The sequence below is a fragment of the Mixophyes fleayi genome, chromosome 4, assembly GCF_038048845.1.
Source record: "Mixophyes fleayi isolate aMixFle1 chromosome 4, aMixFle1.hap1, whole genome shotgun sequence".
NCBI classification, from domain to species: Eukaryota; Metazoa; Chordata; class Amphibia; order Anura; family Limnodynastidae; genus Mixophyes; species Mixophyes fleayi.
Genome location: NC_134405.1, coordinates 206,035,998 through 206,059,847, shown reverse-complemented (window position 1 = coordinate 206,059,847; position 23,850 = coordinate 206,035,998). Strand labels below are relative to the sequence as shown.

Sequence of the window (23,850 nt, the reverse complement as noted above, 5' to 3'; positions counted from 1 at the left end):
TGAACCAGTCTGGCCATTCTCCTCTGACCTCTCTCATTCATCATCATCATCATTTATTTATATAGCGCCACTCATTCCGCAGAGCTGTACATAGAACTCATTCACATTAGTCCCTGCCCCATTGGAGCTTACAGTCTAAATTCCCTAATATAGACACACACTCACACAAAGACAGACAGACAGACAGACAGGGAGAGACTAGGGTCAATTTTGATAGCAGTCAATTAACCTACTAGTATGTTTTTGGAGTGTGGGAGGAAACCGGAGCACCCGGAGGAAACCCACGCAAACACAGGGAGAACATACAAACTCCACACAGATAAGGCCATGGTCGGGAATTGAACTCATGACCCCAGTGCTGTGAGGCAGAAGTGCTAACCACTAGGCCACTGTGCTGCCCACATTAACAAGTTTTTTTCGCACACAGACCTGCCACTCGTTGGATGTTTTGTGCACCAAATCACTGTAAACTCTATAGACTGTTGTGTGTGAAAATCCCAGGAGATCAGCAGTTTATGAAATACTCAAATCAACCAATTTGGCACCAAAAATCATTCCATGATCAAAGTCACTTAGATCACATTTCTTCCCCATTCTGGTGTTTGGTCTGAACAACAACTGAACCTCTTGACCATGTCTGTATACTTGTATGCATTGAATTGCTGCAACATGATTGGCTGATTACAAATGTGCATTAATGAGCAGGTGTACCTAATAAAGTTCCTCTTTGAGATTAGTAAAAGAAAGTGTTTTTCTCATGCAACAAGTAGTACAAAAGTTTTATTTCCTAAAGAATGGGATGAAGTAGAAAAATCTCAGTATATTCAGAAAAGATAAGAGTGTATATATCCCTTCAGTGATGAAAAGGCACAGAAACCAGTTCAGTTCCAAAATCAGAAATAGCAATAGCCAGTTTATCAACCAGCACCACAATCATTTAAAAGGTTGTGGTCCTCTACTCTACCAAATGAAAGACACATCATGATCCAGTCATTGCCTTGTCAACTACACATGCAATATCAGATTACAATAAGAAGGGGCATATTGATTTCTAGGAATGCTTTCCTAAAAGGCATTACCTCCAGTAAGGCTCACTCAGTGGGATTGCAGACAAATATCCCTAGATTATGCCTTCAGATTAACAAGAATCAACTGGTGGCAGAATCCAACACTAAGAACTGGAAGTGTCTTTCAGAACCAGACTGGATAATACTCACGTACCACAGACTGGTGGGGCTCTTCTCCTATAAAAGGTAGCACATGATGCATGATCACTTAACAAAAACACAAATTCAGACAGTCTGGAATACAATTTAGTCCCTTCATCCTCTCTTACAAGGAAAGCGTCTCGTGATATTATCAGTCTCCTCCGTAAACCGCCAGGGAGTGACCAGGACCATGATGGCAGAAATGACAGTCATGTAATGGATAAAGAGCAACAGGATGTCATAGCCAATTAGTTTAGCTAAAAACAAGTTTATCTAAGAGTGAAATCTGCATCAGGAAATATTTCAGTTGCCAACAAGAAAGTTTGGTCACCCTCACATAGACATAATGGTGACAAATTAAAACAGAAAAGTGCCCAGGTTATTCTCTGATCACAAAGTTCAGGAACAGAATGGATAGATGCTCTAGCAATCCCATTGACCTTTAAACTAGTTTGTTTTCCATGCATTTCCTCTAAATGTTCGCACCCTGAAACAGATCAAAAGACAGTAGTACTAGCTTAGTTTTGTTTCAAGCAGTGAAGAGAATTCATCCTTGTATTAATGTCCTTTGTGGCATAATTGGTTCTCACTTTAGTTCTCAACACTGATGTCTGATCCATTTGAGCATTTACAAAAGGTTTCCCTAAACTGGCTTATAATAAAAGTGATATTCATGGTGGCAATGCATTCTGCCTGTAGAGTTGGACAACCACAGGTATTGTGGTGCAAATAACACGTTTTGAAAGTCTACACAGAAAAGATACACTACATGGTCAAAAATATGTGGGCACCCGAACATCACCCATGTGTGATTCTTGAACATCTCATCACAAAATCATGAGCATTAATAACAGCCTCCACTCTTGTGGGAAGGCTTTCCATTTCACATTGGAACATGACTGCAGGGATCAACATCTATTCAGCCACAAGAGCACTATTGAGGTCTGGCTCTTTCAAAGTCATCCCAAAAGTTTTGGATGGAGTTGAGGTCAGGGCTCTGTGCAGGACAGCAAAGTTCTTCCACACCAAAATCAGGAATCTCCTTCTCTCCCCCATGTCTCTCTGTCTGTCTGTCTGTCTACCCCACCCCTTAGATTGTACGCTCCTTTGAGCAGGGTCACCCTCTCCTCCTGTCTTCACCACTTTCACTCTGCTCTCCAGCTACCTTGCCCTCCTCCTCTAGGACCTTCTTCCCCCCTCCCGTGCCCTCTCACTTCCTCCTCTCCCCCCTGGGGGTCTCCCCGTCACCCGTGCCTTGCTTCTTGGGCTCTGTCGTATGCGGACCTTCCCCTCTCCCCTCCTCTACCCCTAGCTGTGCTTTGAGCTCTGAGTTATTGTGTTTATTGTTTACTGTACTGTGCTGTCTCTCCTCGTATTGTAATTTTGTTTGTCCCTATACGGCGCTACGGACACTGAGTAGCGCCCTATAAATAAAAATTAATAATAATTAATAATCTATTTTTTGATGGACTTTGCTTAATAGCAAGTTTGGGGAAAGATCGTTCCGGTTTCAACATAACAATGCATGTGCACACAATTCTCTAAAATGTCGTTTTATGTTGTAGCACAAAGATTTCCCTTCACTGGAACTAATACAGGGTTTCCAAAACCCAGTCCTCAGGGCCCCCTAACAGTGCAGGTTTTCCATATCTCCTTGCTGGAGCACAGGTGTATTCATTACTGACTGACACATTGTAACAGATCCACAGGTGGTCCTAATTGTGTCACATGTGATCCGGAAAACCTGCACTGTTGGGGAGCCCTGAGGACTGGGTTTGGAAAACCCTTAACTAATGGGTCCAGGCCAAACTATAAAAAAAACAAAAAAAAAACATATCCAAACCATTCTTCATTCACGAGACTTTACAGTCGGCAGTATGCATTCAGGTAGAATGCGTTGTCCTGGGAACCGCCATACCCAGATTCATCCATTAGACAGCTAGGTGGTGAAGTGTGATTCGTCACTCCATGTGCTTCCACTGCCCAGAGTAGTGGCAATGTGCTTTACACCACTCAACGTTCGACAACGCGCATGGTGATCTAAGTCTGAGTGTGCAGCTGCTCGGCCAAGGAATCCCAGTTCATGAATTTCCCGACAAGCAGTTCTTTTGCAGACATTGCTTCCAGAGGCTGTTTGGAACTCTGTAGTGAGTATTTTTTTATGCAATTCATGCTTCAGCACTCCCATTCTGTGAGCTTGTGTGGCCTACTGATTCACAGCAGAGCTGTTGCTCCTGGATACTTTACAATAACAGCATTTACAGATGACCGGGGGCAGCAATTTGATGAACTGAAGGTGGCATCCTGTGACAAGAGGCCACATTAAAAGTCACAAGCTCTTCAGTATGATCCATTTTACTACTAATGTATGGCTATGGAGGTTGCATGGCTGTACTCTTACTGTTATGCACCCGTTAGCAATGGGTGTGGCTGAAATGGCCAAACACACTAATTAGAAGGTGTTCTCATACTTTTGGCCATGTAGTGTAGTAGGCAAGAACGCTGGATATAGTCCTTTTAAAGTGTTGTCAACTTTTCAGATTAAATCAAGAAATCACATTGCCATGCTTTTGTTTGCAATTAGCTGATAAACTTACACACATTTGATTAAGTCAGAGCAATCTATGTGTACTTTCCAGACCAGAGGGATTTAGAAACACAGAACAATTCTTTGCAATTCTGACAAGAGCCAGGAAAGGATGTGCACCATCCAAACAGAGCATCTCAAAATGGATCAGAGAAGAAGTTATTACTCAGGCGTACCATGGCCTTATCTGTGTGGTTTGTATATTCTCCCTGTGTTTTTTTGGGTGTCCTTCGGCCACTCTGGTGTTTCTCCCACAATCCAAAAACATACTAGTAGGTCAATTGGCTGCTATCAAATTGACCCTAGTGTGTGTGTGTGTGTGAATTTAGACTGCAAGCTTTATTGGGGCAGAGGCTGTTCTCTGTACAGCGCTGCGGAATTAGTGGCTCTGTGTAAATAAAAGGACGATGATACAAGAGAAACAGAAATAAGGTGTTAGAAAAATAGGTGTCAGAAATCACGAAGATCACACAAAAGCAGTGGCAACTTTTGGGATTTCTGCAAAATGACTGTCATCTATTAAAACCTTCACAAGATATTATGTACTGGAAGTAATGTTATCTGCTGATGCACCGTTGGGGAGACATGTTCTCCACACAACTGCTTAATAAACTTGTCTTTGATTATGCAGCACATATGGCTGATCAGGTATCAGTTGCCTTTCCTGCTATTATGGGATGTACCCAAGCAATTTTACTGGTTGTCATGGAGGATTGAAGAGGAAATAAGCTAAGTTTACCGTTAATTCCTTTTTCTTGAGATATTCCATGGCACCCCAATACTGCCACCCATGTTACTCAATATGCTTACATGCTTTAGGAACAGCTTGGAAAGTTGCTCAAAGACGTTGTTTGGCTGCCATGGAGTATCTCGACGAAAAGGGAATTCACAGTAAATATAATTCAGTTCGGTTAGAATATTCACATTATTTTCCTTACTAGACTTCCCCTTGGCAGACTCTCACCCCTACAAACATTTTTACCCCCCTGTAAAATATTCTACTGCTGCTCCACTAGTCCCTACATTGGTTACCTGTACTTTACAAAATCAAATATGAAATATTTTCAAATCAGTGAAAATATGAGAATTCCCAACTTTACCCCCCCCACCTACGCCTCTTATCCACACATTTATATGCGCCAGACTTTCCCTAACTTCCAAACTTTCAAGTAGTCCTTGAATACACACCTCTACACACAAGCTCCTCAATTTCCCAAATCGCCTTACTAACCTACCTAAAATATTCCACCTGGTTACCACTCCTCTATTCAATCAACTTACATTGATATCTTTCTGCACTCAAACAACCTACTGAACCCCAAACTATTGCTATGTGACAGGATCATATAAGCACTTATTTACAGTAGTCCAACTAGACTACTATGCAATATATGCCATTTGACCTCATTTATTAAACTCCTATTTTCCTCTAACATGCAAGCAGAGCCACTTCCCTTTGTTAATCCCAAGTCTTTTATTACAGTGTTTTTTCCCAAGTGGAAAGTAATGCAGAACAAACTGGTGCATTATTATTACTATATATGGCACAAGAGAGATGCAACAGAGTAGTGATTACACTTTTTAGATCATGTTTAAAGTGCTTACTATTTCTAACTGCTAAAGATTTAGGATTATGTAACAGAGTAGAGTATATGAGCCCTTAGCTTACCAAGCACAAGTTACATGAAATAATTCTGAGCTTCCTTGGCCACTGTATATCCTGTACTCACCATAAAGCCATCTCGTAGTTCTGCTCCCTATATGCTGCAACTTCTGGGGCTGCAGTGTCAAGTGAAGGGGATAGGTGGGAGAGATAGCAGTGTAAAATAACAGCAAAGGCTGTAGATTCATGCAGTGCTTATAAGCTATCTGGGTACAGCTTAGAAAGACCTGCATTCAAAGATATTATACATGCACTCACACTGTAGTTCTGCACAACCAGAGCTTAAAAAGCACCTATACATCTTTATTTTGTGTTAGGTCTGGTGTATAGGAATTCTCCTTGGAAGACAAGACAAATATTCTAATTATATATATATTTTATATAAAATATAGCCCCTTTCCATACACTCCACCTAAAGTCATTAAGGTAACTAGTAGAACATGATGCAATCCAAACAATACTTTCTATATCAAGTTTATTTTAAACCATAAAAGTAAATAAGCACACACAAAATGCATACAAATAAATTAAATCTGACAGACTTACAGTGAAGAAAAAAAAAAGAAAAAATATAATGCAGTCTGCATCCTTATATAGGAAACTATTATTCAATCAGGTATCACTTAATTAACAAAACCAATGCCTACTACGAAAAATGTATTTTGCATTATGACAAAGTTCAAGATGAACTTTAGCTATTTCATGGTTTTTTTATTTTTATTACTTTATCAAACATGGTGCCTAAAACTAAATAAAGATGTCTTAGTAGAGGACATGGTTCCAAAACTTAGCTGGGGCTCTTCTGACTTATAAGTAATAGTATCTAGCTGTAGACATTGTATTAACAGGGTTGGGGAAAGGGGGTTAGCAAGGTTTGGCATCGTAATATACAACTGTTCATTTCACCTAATCCAATCACCATTTATACAAGCCAGTGCAAAGTTTGTAGATAGCTAGTGGCAACTGTATGCAACATAGCAATGCATAGTCACAAGCGTTTGTGTACTGACCAACCTGGGTGTAACAAAGTTAGAAATAGTTCTGTGAAGAACACAGAATGGTTTATTACTACTAAACGCTTCACTGGCAAAGGGCCTGTGCCGCACTTCAAAAGGAGAGTCTAAAACAAAACAAAGAGGGGGGAACTACCATGACTGAACATCCTCTTAAATACATATTGGAATGGAGAAACAAATGTGCAACTTAGAAGCCAGTGGGTGTGAGTATGTTCATATCACGTGGCTTGAGGTTGTGACCTCGGGGAACATTGTTATTTCCAGCAACCATTGTTGGCATTTCCATCTTGGGTGGTCTGAATGCAAGAGGGTCATCCGATATCCTGTTAGCCTGGGCTCGCATCAGCTCCATAGGGGTTGGCTTTTGAGCACCTTTGTAAGACTGGACAGTGAAACCACCTGTAGAGAGAACACAAATAGACATTATGATATTGTGTTTCAATGAAAAGTTTGGGTAAACAAAAAACAAAACAGAAAAGTTATGTCCTTTGCTCTTTAAATTGCCAAGCTGGTTCTCTCTTACTGAAGATTATAAGTTACCTGGATCTGTGGTTGATTTCTGTACAGTACGAGGACCAAACATGCTCCATTTATCTGTGTCCGAGCTTTGGATCTCACCAGCTGGGAGGGAAGTGGTGGAACCCTGACTGAACCATGATCTGTGCAGAATAACCAGACCACAAAGACATTAAGAAATCTCTTACACACAATTGATAATGATGGAAGTCTATTAAGGATCAAAAGTAAAAATATAACAAATACATTAAATACAATTTACATATTTATTTATTTTTAGCAAAATGACAGTCTAGGAACAACTATCAAGTTTGTTGCAGTTTGTGGTCAGTAAGGTGGCTTAGTGGTTATCACTTCTGTCTCACAGCACTGGGGTCATAAGTTCGATTCCCGACCATGGCCTTATCTGTGTGGAGTTTGTATGTTCTCCCTGTGATTGCATGGGTTTCCTCCGGGTGCTCTGGTTTCCTCCCACAAGCCAAAAAAAACATACTGGTAGGTTAATTGGCTGCTATTAAATTGCCTTTAGTGTGTGTGTGTGTGTGTTCGGGGATTTAGACTGTAAGCTCGAATGGGGCAGGGACTAATGTGAAGGAGTTCTCTGTACAGCGCTGCGGATTTAGTGGCGCTATATAAATAAATAGATGATGTTTGCTGGACATAATTTTAATTTCAATACATACACAAAGTAAAATCTTAAGGTGAAGGAAGAATAATTGCACTGTGGTGGGGCATGTGGGTTGTTGCAGCATTCTTTAAATTTAAACTACAATATTTCCTATGAAAACAAGGTCATACCTACTCGAACAATAAGTGTTAGGGAGATTTAAGCATAAACTCAAAAAGAAAAATACTTCTTTGACAATCTTGTATTGGCATTATAATACTTTCACAATTTATGTGGTTACCTACATGCATGCTTAAGATTTCAGTCAACATTTCTAAATATATTTTGGGCACTCACATACCCCTCCCTTCCCTGAAACAAATACTGGCAGGCAGCCACTGCATTGCATAGAGTAGAAATTATCAATAGTTAAAAGTATTTAACTATTTTTTTTTTTTTTTTTTTTTTTTTTTTAAGGGGCAGATTCAAGTCTGTGCGAGGCGACGAGGTGTCTCCGGAGACACATTGAGTCAGGATTTTTTTTACAGAAATCTCCACTCATTTTCCCTAGTAACCCATAGAGGTGCGCAGAAAAATGACTGGAGAATTATTACGGCAATATTCGTAATCAGTAGGAAGGAAACCCGAAAAACTTTTAATCAATATTTTTAACCCTCCCAAATGGTGACCCATGTAAAGCCACTACCATTAATGTAGAGGGTCCACAGAAACATTAAAGGCTTGCAGAAGACTGTCAAAGCGAGTGACCTTCTGCAGTGCTGAATGAACACACCAAACTTACTTCCAAAAACAATCTTCACCATTTAGGATTTGCCAACATAGTTTAAAAAACTGATTCCTGCAAAGCAAGTGGCACATCAGTGCTCTTACATCAGAGGATGCTGTTGCTACTATAATATAAGTTGCATGATGTTACCAGCCTATAAAATGACAACACAAATCCAGAGACTACCAGCCTTAGACACCATATCATGCACTGCAAATTCTATATATTAAAGGTGCATTGGACATGGAGGCTACCCCATACAGTAATTTTTCCCCCTCTGAAATAAAACTGCACTCCCGGTTGGTTGTAGGATTGCTGTTTAAGCACCTAGTTACACAATACTTGACACTGAGAAAATGTGTTTATGGGAAAATAAATAATTTACTTATGTCATCATGTGCTCTCACTTTATCACACAAGCGTCAACGCCTACATTACCTGCGCATCTGCTTTGGGGAGGAGCTTGGAGTGCTACAAGGAGTGGATTGAGCAGATGAACTTTGCTTCTCTTCACTGGGTTCTCCGGTCTGCATCTTTAACTTCTGCCAATGGGAAAGAAAACATTTACCATTTACATTTTTTATTCTAAATAAAGGAAACCCAGGTTGGAGAAAGCAGAGCAGGGTGTCAATAAAAGTACAGGTTTTGTTTGTTTATCCCCTAAATAAGAACACACATTTACTATGCCGGTGAAAGTCAGTATACCGTTGCCGATTGCACCGACAGGACTTACCACGACATCTAGCGTCCGGACGGCTGCTTCCCCGACTAGGATCCATCACCACTCTTCTGTGAAGCGACTTGAAGCAATCCCGAAGGAAGACGCCGGTGGGACTGGATGACGTCACTGACATAGGCGACGCCGTTAACGCTGTTCTTAGGTGGGTAATGTAACGATGTATTATAATGCCATGTACAATGTACTTTACAAAGGGTTGCACATGGCCCCATAGTTACATTACCCCCTAAGAGCAGCATTAACAGCGTTGCCTATGTCGGTGACGTCATCCAGTCCCGCCAGTGTCGTCTTTCTTCGAGATTGCTTCAAGTCGGTTCACAGAAGAGTCGTCATGGATCCTCGACAGGGAAGCAGCCGTCCGGACTCGATGTCCTGGTAAGTCTTGTCGGTGCAATCAACACCTTTATTCCGTACCCCACCCTACTATGCAGATAAAGATGTAAGTCTTCTGGAATGAAAGCCATTTAATTTCTACTCTAAACTTGACTTCATAGCATACAAATGGTTAGAATTTCAAGGATTTTGAAAATGGTTTCATTGGTAAACCAATTTATGAGCAATAATATGTGGCTACAAGAATCCAATGAGGATCTTCTTCAATGAAACAACCTACAGTTTGCCTCTATGGCCACAGCACCCTCTGCAGGCTGGCCTGTCTGCCTTACATGAGCAACCAATGCGATTGCTCTTAGTGAATTGATGCAGTGTGACCGTAATATGACCTCATATTGTTTCTAGCAAGTTACACATAGGATAGGTAACTTAATACAATGCATTAGATTTTCTTTATGACATAGTGTAACTACATTCTACAGTCATGGCAAAAAGGCAGCCCGAAACCCTGTTCAGCTACCATTAGTAGGAGTACAGCAGTCATGTGAAGGCCGTGACCTGGCTTGTTACCACAGAACATTTCTTGAAAATGTCCAATTTAGAAATAAATACCCGATTTATCAGGACCGTTTCTGTATTTCATTTACACAATGCAAGTCAGATTTTTTGGGTTGAATTATTTTTTTTTTGGTGTTCTTTATTTTTGCTGTGAAGAACATTTATGTAGTTTCTTGGTTACCCACACAAAGCTGAATCTGCTATTTTGAGGGTTGAACCAACATTTTGGGCTACAATCCATCAATCCACTTGGAACCAGTGACTCATGAGTGCATGACTGACATACTAGGCTACATTGTCAGGAATATTGGTTCACCACATAAGACGCCTGCCCTCACTGTGTGTAGGTGACAAGTGCATAAACCACTGCAATTAACTCAAGTGTACTGTAACTAAAACCAAATAATCAGCTTTAATACATTAGTGTATGGTAAACAAAATTAAATAAAATAAGCCAATTTCACCAGATGCAAATATGTAACAGTTCCGCATTTCTTACTTGTGCAGTTAAGGATGTACAGTACTACAGCAAATTAAATCCTACACACAAAAAAACATAACATATGAAACATTTCATTGATCTCCAGTTACTCTATGAACTAAAGCAGTTTGTCACAAACACTACAACATTGCAAAATCACTCCTGAAGGTTTTGTGTTTTCCTTAAAGCACAGGCTTCCTCTGTACAACCAGTCCCTGCTTTCTTTTCCTAGAACTATTACGTAACAGTACATAAACTGCTTGGGGCTTCTAAAACAACAACTTCACAAAAGCAACCTAATTCAATTCATGCACATTTTAATAAACACATAAGTGTTATTTACAATTAGGTTCCCTGGATTGAGCGGTCATGTTGCTATCCATTAAAAATGTTTTTTGTGCATGGAAATGATAATCTATTTGAATTAAAGACCATGTTCAAGTGTTTGAGTAACCTTCACACAATTATTTTTTTTTATTAAAACAGCTATACCATGAAGAACCACACCGCTAATTTGTTCCAGATAGTTACATAAATCTGTGAGTTCCAATTTAACTCTAGCTGTCCCATATGTAATGGTACAGAATTAGAACCATGTCTCTCTGGCCATACATGAAGTCAGATAGAATGAAGTTTCCAAACCACTTAACATTCATACAAAACTATCGCCATTAAAAAACACAACTATCACCATTTGGTCCAAAAGTGCCCACGATGCCGATACAGAAACAGGCATTTTGAAAAATACAGTTGGAATATGACATCTAACACAACCTGTGTGTGCCAAGAAGTCCGATCTTGCCTAATTTGACCACCTGTTTGTTAGGCCTGATCAGACTTTGCGGCACTGGTGCACAGAAAACAGTCATCTTGCCCATAGCAGCCACGTTTGTATTTCTAAACTGCACTAAAAGAAATGTAGTATGAATTTGACTAGTTGCAATTAACACATTTTCCCCCTAATAACTGGTAGTAGACATGGAACTGTAACACTGACAAAACAATTAAACAAAACAAGAACACCACAAACTACCACTAGGCACTGGCACATGTACTACCACATTATCTCCTGCATAAACATCCATATATAACCCTTCCAGACATGCAAATACAGCACAGTAAGGAGCAAACAACACATCTGAGGAAATGATGGAAAGGAAGCAGCATCACCATAAGTAGGCACCAGCAGGCAAGGAGCACAATCCAGGCAGGACCACAGAATTTAAATAAGAAGGGACAGAGGGCAAGCCACAAGTCTTACATGCAGGGCCTCCGCCACGCGATGGTATTTGGTCTCTTCGGCAGTGAGGCCCTTGTGTGGAGTATAGCCAGCATCCCTGAGGCCAGCCTGCTGCTCGAATCGCTGGATGCTCTCTTGTGAATGCTCTGAAATGGGAGACATTTGCACACACAGCTTTCAAGCAGGTGCAACAGCCAGAGACTGACTGGAGCCTTACTCCTCAATCACAGCAAATAACAGTGCAGAGACATACTGGACACAATGCAAGTTAGCACTCGGATAGCTTTCAATATGCAATAAGTGTAATTTTGAGTCTTCTAGCTTTATTTTGCATTTGGTTACCATGTGTATAATCATGAACCTAGAACAGAATTCTTAAAGCTCATTGAGAAAAAATAAATAAAAATTTAGCACCCGTGTTCCAAATGGAGAGTACAGCAAAAGGAATAACAAACAAAAAACAAAAACTGAAAATGTACACAGCATTGTAGTATTTACAATTTAAAGTATCTGATCCAACTGCTGCAAAAAGGAGTCTGAGCAAATGAACAGTTTACTAGGGCACTTATTTATACCATTACACCAATAAAGCATTTGGTATACAACTATTGTCGGCTCACGTCTAAGCGAAGGTAAAAGAACGCAAAATAATATAAATGTGTGACCAAAGAGGTATTACAAAGTCAACAGACAGTTCTGATAGAGCCCACACTTGTTTTGTATAGTAGCTTCTGCATTCCTTGCTGCTTACAGAACTAGCCCTTGAGAAAAGCTTGAAAACTTGACATATTTCTTGTCAAGTAACTTCCTCACCATAACCAAGATACAAATTGGTTTCTTTCAAAAGCATATGGTTCAACCAATCAGCAATCAGGAGATGGCAATCATACATAGGACTTGAGGCCAACTTTTTGTTTTAATAAGAATGCTAAACTTAAACCCAAGTTCATTTGTATAAAAGAGTAAACAGTGAACACGAAATACAAGAGAAATTTGTGATCATTTTTTTACCAGATTCAGATGATGCAGCCTCATAACGAACTTATGTCCAAAATAGCCAAGTGTAAGCAATTACCCTATCAGCTAAATATCAAACAGAATGTCCGCCATCTCAAGTCTTGTTAAGCTACATGAATTTTTAGATGCACAAAACTAAATTAAGCCTCTGTATAACTATGTACTCTGTATAACTCCAGCATGCATTTTAAGCTAGTGGTATTTACAAAAAAAACCCAAAAAAAACGAACAAGAAATATTTTCCTACTGTGACTGCGCACATTGAGAGCCATTAGACATTGTGGTTATGTGCTAGCGGCACATTGCCAGCAATTGAATCTGACTCTTAACTTTAAGCAAATAATTTCTACCAAATGAAAAGTAAAATACATTTTGTAAGGTCTTCCATGTGTTACAAGAATAAACATAAAGATGGCAAAACAAAACAAAAAAACCAACAACACACAAACTGCTGAATTGCCACATGCTCTATAAAGACTCTCCATGCTGAAGAGATTAGGAAAATAAAAGAAAAAAAACCACACCCAATTAGCCAGATACACACAGATAATAGGCAACCAGACGCATTTCTGGGGCAGGCCTCTAATCTTCAAAAGGGCAGCACATTACCCTTAATCTCAGTAATATGTTCGAACAATATTTAAACAAAGTCCCCTATGTGTAATAACATATCAGCCAGCATTTTAAACAAGTAATAAAAGCTACAACAAACAAATCTGATACTAAAGCAGGAATGTCCTATGGGCCACTTGCAGTGGTTGGCATGTTTCTGTCTGACATAGCAGCTTGCACACAACTGCAAAGCAGATCATCCTAATATTAAAAATCTTAAACTCTGAAAGTACAAGATTTTACACATCTTTATTGGTAAATCACTTTGCTTATACTGGTATTAGGCTCCAGGCACTTGGACAGGTTTGTCAGTCAGAGGCACAGAAGAAGTGAAGGTGTCAGCCTTTAAGAAAATATATAATATTTTGATGGTTTTTAGTTAACTATGCAGAAATGAATCCAATGATCATGGCCAATAACCATTCATATTGCTCTCACACTCTTGTAAACAGGACATATTTAAGATAAAATTAATACAATACTGACCATGATGAACATGAGTGTTACTACACCACCAATGTACAAGAACCAGAAGAATGATCTGTACACTCCCAATACAATATACATACGAAAATGACAGGTTATATGTTCCTCTATCAGACAGGGTGTAAGAGCAGCTCATACTTTGCATTTCATGCTAAGACCTGCCAGCCAAATTATAATCAAAGGTATAATCATTCATGCCATACATTTAGATACTTGGAAAAACACTGAACGGATAGTAGTATAGAAAGTAAAAATTGACTTACTCAACTGAAGTCATGAACATTGCTTTAGGTTTACATTGTTTCCAATTCTGTCCATATTAGAAGGACGCAAATAATGCACTAGCAAGAAGGACCATTTTGTAGTCAAGTCCCATATCTGAAGCTTCCAGTCCGACTATGTATAATGAAGAATGAGTATTCACATCGTATTGAAGTTACCTGTATTTCCCCATTTGTTTACCTCACATTTACAGAATAACTCATGTCTGCCAGCATGTAGAATGCCAAGCAACATGTACACAAACTATTTATAAAACCTTACTTGCTGGGAGGTCTCTATTCTTGAAATCTCACTATGTTCATTACTGAAAATAACGTGTTGGTTTCATATGGTTTAATATTCTTTAATGCAGCCCAGGATATTACTTGCATTTACAATCACTGCCTGGCACAGTGTGTTCCTACTCTGCTTTCTGCCGACAAGTATTTCCTAGTCCTAGTCCAATTCATTCCCCACCTCCAATTGTGTTCTATATACTGAGAAAGTATACATGATGATGTTAGATATGAGAGGTACGTGCAGAGAAGGCTAATGAAGGCAGCAATGGGATGAAGAAGGGGGCTGAGTAGGCAATAATGATGCTGATGAGGGGTTTATAGGTTTGAGAAGTGCAGACACATGGAGAATGACTTTAGGGTGGGGGGGGAATACGGGAATAAAAAAAACAAAAAACAAACAAACACCAGACTATGGCAGCAACAGATAAGGATTTTGTTGTAGATTGAAGGGTGTGCAATATCAGTAAGAGGGTTGAGCTGCGTAAAGAGGTTGATAACTATGTATACGATCTGAAGTTTCCTAATGGATACCAGAATTTTCAAAAAGATTAAAATAAAAAATAAAATTATTTCTGGCTCCTGCATTAAAATTTTTAAAGTGCCCTAATTTACGTTAAGAACACTGCATAGTTTAGTGTCAGTTGCAAATATGGCCACTTTACATTCTTGACCATCTAGGTTATAAGAAAAAAAAAAAAAAAAAAAAAAAAAAAAATATAGAAGAAAAATTTTAAAAGGACATAAAGCACACACTAAGGGGGAAAATTCAATTGCACACCTTGCAGGCATAGTAGAAATCTCCATAGTGGATGTGTGCATAGTAGAAATCTCCGCTCATTTTCCCCTCACAACGCAAAGAGGTGCAAAGGAAAAATAAGCACATATTTCTCCGCCGCAGAGAGTCTCTTATGGATTTTCGGTAGACACTTGCAGCTAATTGAATCCCCCCCCCCCCCCTAATAACATTTTCTTAGTGTTAAGATGTTCCATTTAAAAGTAATTATGCTCATACCTCCAACCCTACAAACCTAATCATCTTATGTGCCAGACAGTCACGATGCAGAAAGGCATTATATAAATCACATCAATTGCACCAAGATTCATTTTGAAATAGGCGAGGGGAGTTTCATTGGGAAGACAACTTTCATAAAAAAATAGGAGTATAGTAATTTCTTGTTAGATTACTTAACATTGAGACTTCACTAGCAACCAATATTCTAACAAGTTTCCCTGCACTCCCCTTATAGAGCTCCGTTTGCAGCAGCTGATCATCAAAAAGGAAGACCTCCAATCCAAAAAAATACTGAATTTACTTCAGTGTATTGAAACAAATTTGAACAAAAAAATAAAATAAAATATAAAGAGCTTTAGTTAATCTAAAACCAGAAAAAGACACTGTACACCATATAGGTAAACGTACATCTACTAATAATGTTTCACATAACCAAAGAAATGACATCCTTACTTGTCATAAGAGAGTTCATGATGACAGAGGTTGCTTTGGCTTTCACCACAGGTGCCTTCTCAATGGAAGAGGAATGGGGCAATGAAGGTGGGGGCATGCTATTATCCCCATCCTCTACCTGCTCGAGACAATGATAAGATGTATGGGAGGACAACAGAATGGGCATGGGATAAATGTTGGGCAAAAAAAAAAGGGAGATATTGTAAGTCAGTTTTCACCAGGTCTCCCTCTACAATCCTTAGCATACATATGGAAGCACTTATAACCATCCCCTAGAGCAGTGATGGCGAGCTCAGGGAGTTCCAGCCCCAGCATGCTTTGCCAGTAGATAACTAGCTGATAGCTGGCAAAGCATGCTGGGGCGTGTAGTTTCACAGGTTAGCCATCACTGCCCTAGAAGATGACCTTGTTATAGAATCATAATATACAAGTCGCTTCAAATGATGGGGGGGTTTGTAAAACAAAATACATCACAACTGCCAGCATTTTAGCTTGTTTAAATAGGCGCAAATCTCATGCTTGACCAGCATATTTTAGGTTTTGGTGGCCTCTCAGCGATATTGCATATATTCTCATATACAGATAATGTGTACATGTTGGTTATACACAGTGCAGGCAAACATTTTGTAGGCTGAATCAATGCATACGAATGAAGTCTATAAATTCGATAGAACCTCGTGCTACTTCTGAGGTTACTAGTAAATCCATAGGCTGAATATTGGTTCAGGCCACACAACTGCTCCCACCATTGTTGGCCAACTGACACACTCTAAACTTGGTCATTTTCCCATTTCTATTACACTACAAGCTGTTCACAGAAGTTTTGACAAACAAGGAAACCATTCTAAAGGAATTGGACAAGTTGAAAAAGGTGTCGCATTTACATATGGCTTTACAGTGCAATTTTAAAGATTCATAGCATTATAGATGACAATACAAGCCAGCATTTTACTTTACAAGTGCTAATGCAGCCGTGACATTCACATTGTTACGTCACAGAACACAGAAGTTTAAGAATTAACTTTATAACAATTTATCTTCTCAGTCTTAAACCGAATTAATGCACATTTTTTTGTCAGAAGATATTAGGTAGTGTCTAAACGGCTCAATGTGGGTCTCAGTCCATTGTACAATTCTCAACTTCTGTGTCTATGAAAACATATAGGTGGCTCTCTCCAGCATACCTTAGACAGCTTCTGGTATTTACGTTCTGGTATTACAGGGTTTCTCCACAAGATGTTAGTGCACATGTCCGATGGGGGTGGCGTCATTGGCGCTGTATCCTCCAGAGCATCGTCATAGCTGAAAGCTCGACGGTGCATTCCGATAGGCAGGGACATTTTTCCTAGAAGCCCACTGGAGCTGTGCTCAATGGCTGAGAATAAAGAGCCCACTACTTACTACAAACATCAACTGGAAACAGCTGTATAAGCATGGCTTACTATGCTTTCCACATTGAATATATTCAAACAAGAAATCAAATGTAGCATAAAAATGGAAGCAAAACATGGAATGGTGGGATTCATGGCCCTATATTTCATATTTACACTTATGATTCTGCTTAATATGGGTTTTATTTAACATATTTATCTTTTAAAAACAAGAAAGCATAATACACAGGGAACATGTATACAAATGGCATCTTCAAATGCAGACAAAAATATTTACAACCATATTGCAAAAGGAACATTATTGGTAGAGATGGGTCCGTGCATGTGGAAGTGTTTTTGTAAAGTATTAAGCAAAAAAAAAACAAAAAAAAAAAAAAAAAAACCCCGAAATCTCACAAACAAAGCCCATGGCACACAATTTGGCCACCCACATGAGAACTGGGCATTTGGCCTGTGGATCTCTTCCAGAATCATTTAAGTGCAGTTGGAGATGCCACCACGATGGAAAATATGCAAAATTTGGAAACTATGTTTTGGTTTTTAAAGTAAAGTTTTTTTTAAAAAAGTAAATAAAACAATAAAGTAAATAATCCTTATGTTGCACAAAACCCAATTTAAAAGCTACAAAAACAAGTAACAACTCCTGTATTAGTTTAAATGAAAGATATACTGGAAGTTTAAACCAACATTTTGGGAGGGGACACAACAAAAAGAAAAGCTTGAACATATCTGAGAAAGTGAAAACCTGTTTATTTTCAGCCAAAAAAAACACACCGACTACAGACCAACATTTTCAATGGTGTTTTAGGACTATTGAAGCAGTAACCACCCAATCACATGCATTCATATGCAAACAGCCCTTATTGATTTCTTAGAGTTGAGTCCAAGTACATGCATGTACCCAGAATCACAGCATCAAACAAGCTCAAACAAACCAAGAGAGGAGGGCTTATAACTGCTTCTCAGTACAAAAAAAGAAATCATACATTAAGCACCTCCACCTCCACTCTGCTACAAATAGTAGTGATGAGAGGAATGCCAGAGGCACGGTGTGGAAGAAAGTAATATCTGTGTGTTTCAATACATTTTAAGCATGGAGCACCCAAATAAAAGCTTTTAGTTTTTATACAAAATGTTTTAGTACTGTTGTATTTACACCAAACTATACTGCATTCAGACATATGTCTGCTGTACACCAGATCCACATGATATAACAAGAATTGCTTTTCATGGAGAACCATGAGTAATAAGGAGGTATGTTACCAGGTACATCAGGTTGTCTTGATGCCATGACTGATTACAGATGCTGCCTTTTTCTATGGAATTCCAGAAAATACCTGTTGTTACCTGGTGAAAACAAGCATCTATTTATTGCTCAAGGTATAAAAACACAGGTAATCTTGATTCAGAGCTACACATCGATTAACAGTGTCAAATTGGCAAGCAGAAGGTGTTTTTGTAAAGTGTTGGGGTGGGCAAATAAGAGGCAGCACTGTGCAGTGATCCCTGTGCGCATTGTTCCAGAAGAACAGACACAATATTTATTTAATGTCTTACCAGGCCACTATATAACAGAGATTAAGTGGAATGAGAGGTTTCACACTGGAACATAGTGCAAATAGAGCAGAAACCCAGAGGAGTTCCAAAGTAGTCCATGCAGGGTACCTGAAGAGCAGACACAGAAAGTCATTATACATTAGAAACTAACAATACATTATTTCCTAATTAACATTCTATAGACAAATCAACAAAATGCTGATGTTATACTGGTTGTAAACATCACTTACACAGAAAGGCAAAGTTTAGTATTCTGTGAGATATGTTCCCCCTGAATATATAGAACTATAGGATAAACATCAGTCAGTTGATTTCACACATTAATGATAGAGTCTCCAAGGCTCTACATACAGAAATACTGACGTCTCTAAAGGACAATGCAGGAAAAAGTAGGTTTTGAAATACACAGATATAAATGCAAGTCAAGTCATCCTGCCCACACCTTATGGTCTTGTGATCAATTTGTACATCACTGTTAATTCAAGGTATAAAAGTTTTTTTTTTTTTACTGAAAATGTAATTCAGATTACATTTGCTGTATTCAGCCTTCAAACCTATAATATATATTTGTCAGGCAACAAATGTACTTTAGCTGTATTTCAGAGGTGATTAAAAAGCAAGGCTGCAGGGGGCTACATTAAAGAGTTCATTTGCTCATTGCTAAGAAGCCATATCTAGGCTTAAAATGTGATCATCCCACATAATTAAAGACATAGCCATCTTCCCACTGGAAACACATAGAAAACACTCCACAGTGTACATATCTATACTTAAAAGTCCTTCATTTCACATAAACAAAAGTGATAGAGCTGTTTTGCTAGAATAAATCCATGCATGTAAATTTATTTGTAATGATTACATTTTTATTATCAACAGAAATGTATATTAAAGTGGAATTCTTCCTCTTTAAAATGTATAATTATTTTTAATTTATTAAAGTGTAACAGAGTTGCTTTTTCTCTATCGAAAGCATTGGGTGAAAGAAAAAAGTTAGTGCCAACTAATGACAGAAAATATAACTGCAGGCAATCGTCCCGATCATCCTTTTCTGTGATCATCCGTCTAGTACATCCCATTGTAAAATGGTTTTATCCAGGAGACTACTTACTCAATTTTTTACTTAACTTTCCTTAATAAATCAGGCCCACTATGTTTGGGAGTTTAGGACAGACTTTGGAAATATATAATATATATACACTACATAACAAGATAAAGATGTGTACTTGGAAAAAAAACCAGGAAGGCTAGAAGTGTAGATTTACAACAAAGCCTTAAATACAACAATTGGAATCTGCCAAGAGGACATTAATGACCCGTTTCCACTTGCCCACAATTAGCCTGCTGAACCAATAGGTGTCGTCAACATACTTCTGTATTCGGGCAAGGTATACTGTACCAAGGAGCAGCAATCTAGGCCTCAAACCCCATTAACCCTTTAGTCTGCTGGCAGCTGATCAAGTGCAATACAAACTTATGAACCTGTAATACTTGAAATGCGCGAGTTACATTATTTAGCATAATAGGAAAAAGTTATCTAGCGGTTAATATGATTTGGAGGCCAGGACCCGGCGTCTATGGTGACGTGGAGTGCGGGAATGAGCCTGAGCACAGCCGGCACACCAGCGGCAGGGAGATACCCTGAGCCATGGCTACCCGAGACCTTGGTCAGAGAGAGCCCCGTCCCCGAGAGGGGGGCACTGCCAGGAGCAGCCGGCTACACCGCCCTGTGCTCCTTACTCCACTCGGCCGCCTTCTCACCTGCAGAGCGGCTGCTCCCGACAACTCGTATACTAGAACCCGCCTCTTGCTCCTCTCTCCCGTAACATGCACTGAAAACAAAAGATGTCGATGGAAACAGCGAGAGAATAAGCCATTATCTGCTGCGGAATGGCGACCAGAAAATAAACACACTACGCCTGCGTAAGGCGGAGACAAGACTACACCAGTACGCATGCGTAGATCACTACCTGAGTACATGGATAGTCAGGCGCAAGTAATCCAAACCAGCCAATGGGGTGTGGTGTTTAGGGTTTCCTAGCAACCAGTGTAAACTATCTTGTGGATCAGTCTTGTAGCAGCCACCTATTCCCGGGACCCCGAGGACATCATGGACGCCTCCAGCTGCTCCCTGGAAGTCAGGTAAATGCCAACGAAACCGAGCTGCACAATCACTTAGGGTCCATATACCCCTATCTTCTCTAATAATAATAATAATAATAATAATAATAATAATAATAATAATACATTGTCTGCAGTTAACATATTCACAGTTGCAATATAACAATTTGCAGTACAAACATGGTTGTAAAAAACTGTACAATGAAAAACATTATTTTTTCAATTAATTTGGACTCAATAAATAGACATTTAATGTGTGGGTAATTGTTAGATTCTGTATTTAAAGGAGCATCCCCCAGCTTAAGGTGATGAAATAGCTGCAACATTGTGCAGGAGGCTGAAGTTAGCTTTTTATTCATTTCTTATTCACTTCTTATTCATGCTCCAGTTTCTTATTAACAAAAGCTTATTTTTAAAGGATTAAATCAATTTGGATCACTAATTTCACATCAAATTAACACTAAAGTGTGTCCCTTATACAAAATGCATTAGTATTTTGCCTGACCCAACAAGGTTATGGGCATGAAATCAGGGGGCAAAGTGGGCAATGTCTCCATATTTTATCATTTTGAATAAGTAGCTACAGTTTTTCAAGGATTAAATGCCGCTGGGCCAGCAATTTGACAGTGGGAATCAACACAGGTTGGTCAGTTATATATAAAACTTCTGTCTTTTGCATGGCCCAACGCAATTTTGGGCATGCAATCAGGTGGCAAAGTGGGCACAGATAGCATTTTGAGCATTTTGAATAAGTAGCTGCAGTTTTTCAAGGGTTAAATGCCGTTGGGCCAGCAATTTGACAGTGGGAATCAACACAGGTTGGTCAGTTGCATATGAAACATCTGTCTTTTGCCTGACCCAACGCTGTTTTAGGCATGCAATCAGGTGGCAAAGTGGGCACAGATAGCATTTTGAGCATTTTGAATAAGTAGCTGCAGCTGGAGCATGAATAGATATGAATAACAAACGAATAAGAAGCTAACTTCTGCCTCATCCATTGTGCCAAGTTATTGTAAGAAATCAATTACTAGTTGCTTGCTAACTAAATCAATGTATCTCCCATGACACAGCGTTGCCTTATAATACCATACTATTTTCAATGTTAATCTGCAAAGTGCAGCTTCAGTTCATATAAGTAAATGCAAATTCACAATGAGGTAATTTTTTTTCTATAAAATAAATGACATCTTATGATTTTCTTAAATTTTATAGGAAACCAGAGTAAAATAAGCAAAGGTTAGAACAGAGAAATAAATGTGATTTTTTAATGTAATTATTGTGGGATGTTTGGAGCAGAGAAGGGAAAGGGGGGATATGATTGAAACTTTCAAATATATCAAAGGTTTTAACAAGGTACAGGAGGGAAACATTCTTCAAAGAAAGATAAATATTAGAACAAACGACATGCACTGAAACTGGAGGGAAGTAGGTTCAGAGGAAATTTGAGGAAAAATGACTCCACAGAAAGTTTAATGGATAAGTGGGATAGCCTCCCATCAGAGGTGGTAGATGCTAATACGATAGAGCAATTTAAACATGCTTGGGATAGACATAAGGATATTCTTACAAAGAACTAAGGATCCAATAGGGTCGGAGGTTAACAAAGGTTAAAAAAATGAGCAGACTAGATCGCCCAAGTGGGTCTTATCTGACATCAAATTCTATGTTTCTATGATTACCATAGTAACTTTTATGGTCTTTTTTCTTTTCAGATGGGTGCAAGGAATTAATCAGAAACATGTTGCTTTCATCAACCATAATACAGTGTGTTACCCATGTGGAAATTTTATAGTTTTTACTGATATAGAGACAAGAAGGCAGTCAGTGCTGCAGTGTTCTACAGGGAGTATCGGAGCATTTGCTTTTAATATATGCACTGAAGTGGTGGCATTTACTGATCAGAAACTCCGACCGAATATTTATGTTTATACCTTCCCAGGATTTGCGAAAAGAGCAGAACTGAAAGGTACTGTATAACCATCTATTGCCCCATACTATCTCTGTTCTGTATTGCTTATATAGCCCAATGCATGTTTTCTCTGGTATTGGATTTATATGTCACAAATCTCTTTTGTCCCTTCTCCAGAGGGAGCGCAGCTGGAATATTCTTTAATAACATTTAGTCATTCCGGACACTTCTTAGGTAGCTATTCATCTGCTCCTGATCACCTACTTACAATCTGGTAAGAAAAACATACAATATTATTTGATGTTGTAGCATTTTTGTGTTTAAGCAAATTAGAATTACATTTATTACATCATAGAAAAAATTATTTTAACACACTGTATTGAGGTTTCCAACTAAATTAAAGATTTGCCGGCTAGTATTATTTACAAGAGAACTGGGACAAGTCATCCTCCATTCTATTCTCAACTCTCTACTGTGTATAACTTTACTTATACCAACTTCATGGAATGTCAGAAAATTGTGGGTTTTTTTAGCACTGCATGTTGAGAAAATGAAGAGATTTTGCCTTAAGTCATAACTGTCTCAGGTCTCTTCTCAGTGTCTCCATGTGTAGAATTGTATTCAGCAATGTGTTTATATGTAACAATGTTTCTCTTACCACCAGGAATTGGCAGGAAGGCACTGCTCTGTGCAGCATGTCAGATTCCAGCTCCACTTTTACCAGTCTGAGCTTTAACCCTATGGATTGGCATCAGCTGTGCCTATCTAGTGAAGAGTCTCTCTCTGTTTGGAACATTGAAGTGTGTGACACAGTGTACCACCTAAAAGCAACGTAAGGAAGCAGCTTTAATGTGGGCTTGTAAGGCAGTTTAATGGCTTTGCCTTGAATTATTACCTCTGTTTAATATTGTGCAAGAATCAAACAGTCTGTAATGCACAGGGTATTCTATTTATAGGATTTATTATATGCAGTACAGCTGGTCACACTGACAGGCATATT

General features: G+C 38.9%; 2 protein-coding genes across 4 annotated transcripts in view; one reads left to right on the top strand and one right to left on the bottom strand.

The window, feature by feature from the left end:
- Positions 1-6,154: 6,154 nt before the first annotated feature.
- On the bottom strand, positions 6,155-20,704 carry KIAA1191 (KIAA1191 ortholog). The gene is made up of 9 exons (XM_075209196.1): positions 20,582-20,704; positions 18,824-18,931; positions 18,530-18,613; positions 17,060-17,250; positions 15,876-15,993; positions 11,757-11,881; positions 8,823-8,926; positions 7,015-7,133; positions 6,155-6,873 (listed from the first exon to the last, which is right to left on the bottom strand). The coding sequence occupies exons 3-9, from the start codon at positions 18,555-18,557 to the stop codon at positions 6,662-6,664; spliced, it is 897 nt and encodes a 298-aa protein (XP_075065297.1). The 5' UTR covers positions 18,558-18,613; positions 18,824-18,931; positions 20,582-20,704; the 3' UTR covers positions 6,155-6,661.
- Positions 20,705-20,737: 33 nt separating this feature from the next.
- The window catches only part of CFAP43 (cilia and flagella associated protein 43), a 93,486-nt gene continuing 90,373 nt past the window's right edge, over positions 20,738-23,850 (top strand). For all 3 annotated transcript variants that reach the window (XM_075209188.1, XM_075209189.1, XM_075209190.1), the window contains exons 1-4: positions 20,738-20,962; positions 22,654-22,907; positions 23,028-23,124; positions 23,515-23,682. In XM_075209188.1, coding sequence (XP_075065289.1) covers positions 20,931-20,962; positions 22,654-22,907; positions 23,028-23,124; positions 23,515-23,682 — 551 coding nt within the window. In that variant the 5' untranslated portion in view covers positions 20,738-20,930. The remainder of the gene's footprint in view (positions 20,963-22,653; positions 22,908-23,027; positions 23,125-23,514; positions 23,683-23,850) is intronic.

Bases quoted from the DNA above. Each gene is read 5' to 3' on its own strand.
- KIAA1191 (XM_075209196.1), bottom strand. From the start codon at position 18,557: ATGGCATCAAGACAACCTGATGTACCTG. The intron at 11,882-15,875 runs GTAAGGATGTCA...CTCCCATTTCAG, and splicing joins CATGAACTCTCTTATGACAA to AGCATTCACAAGAGAGCATC. The intron at 7,134-8,822 runs GTAATGTAGGCG...TATTCTGCACAG, and splicing joins TCCCCAAAGCAGATGCGCAG to ATCATGGTTCAGTCAGGGTT.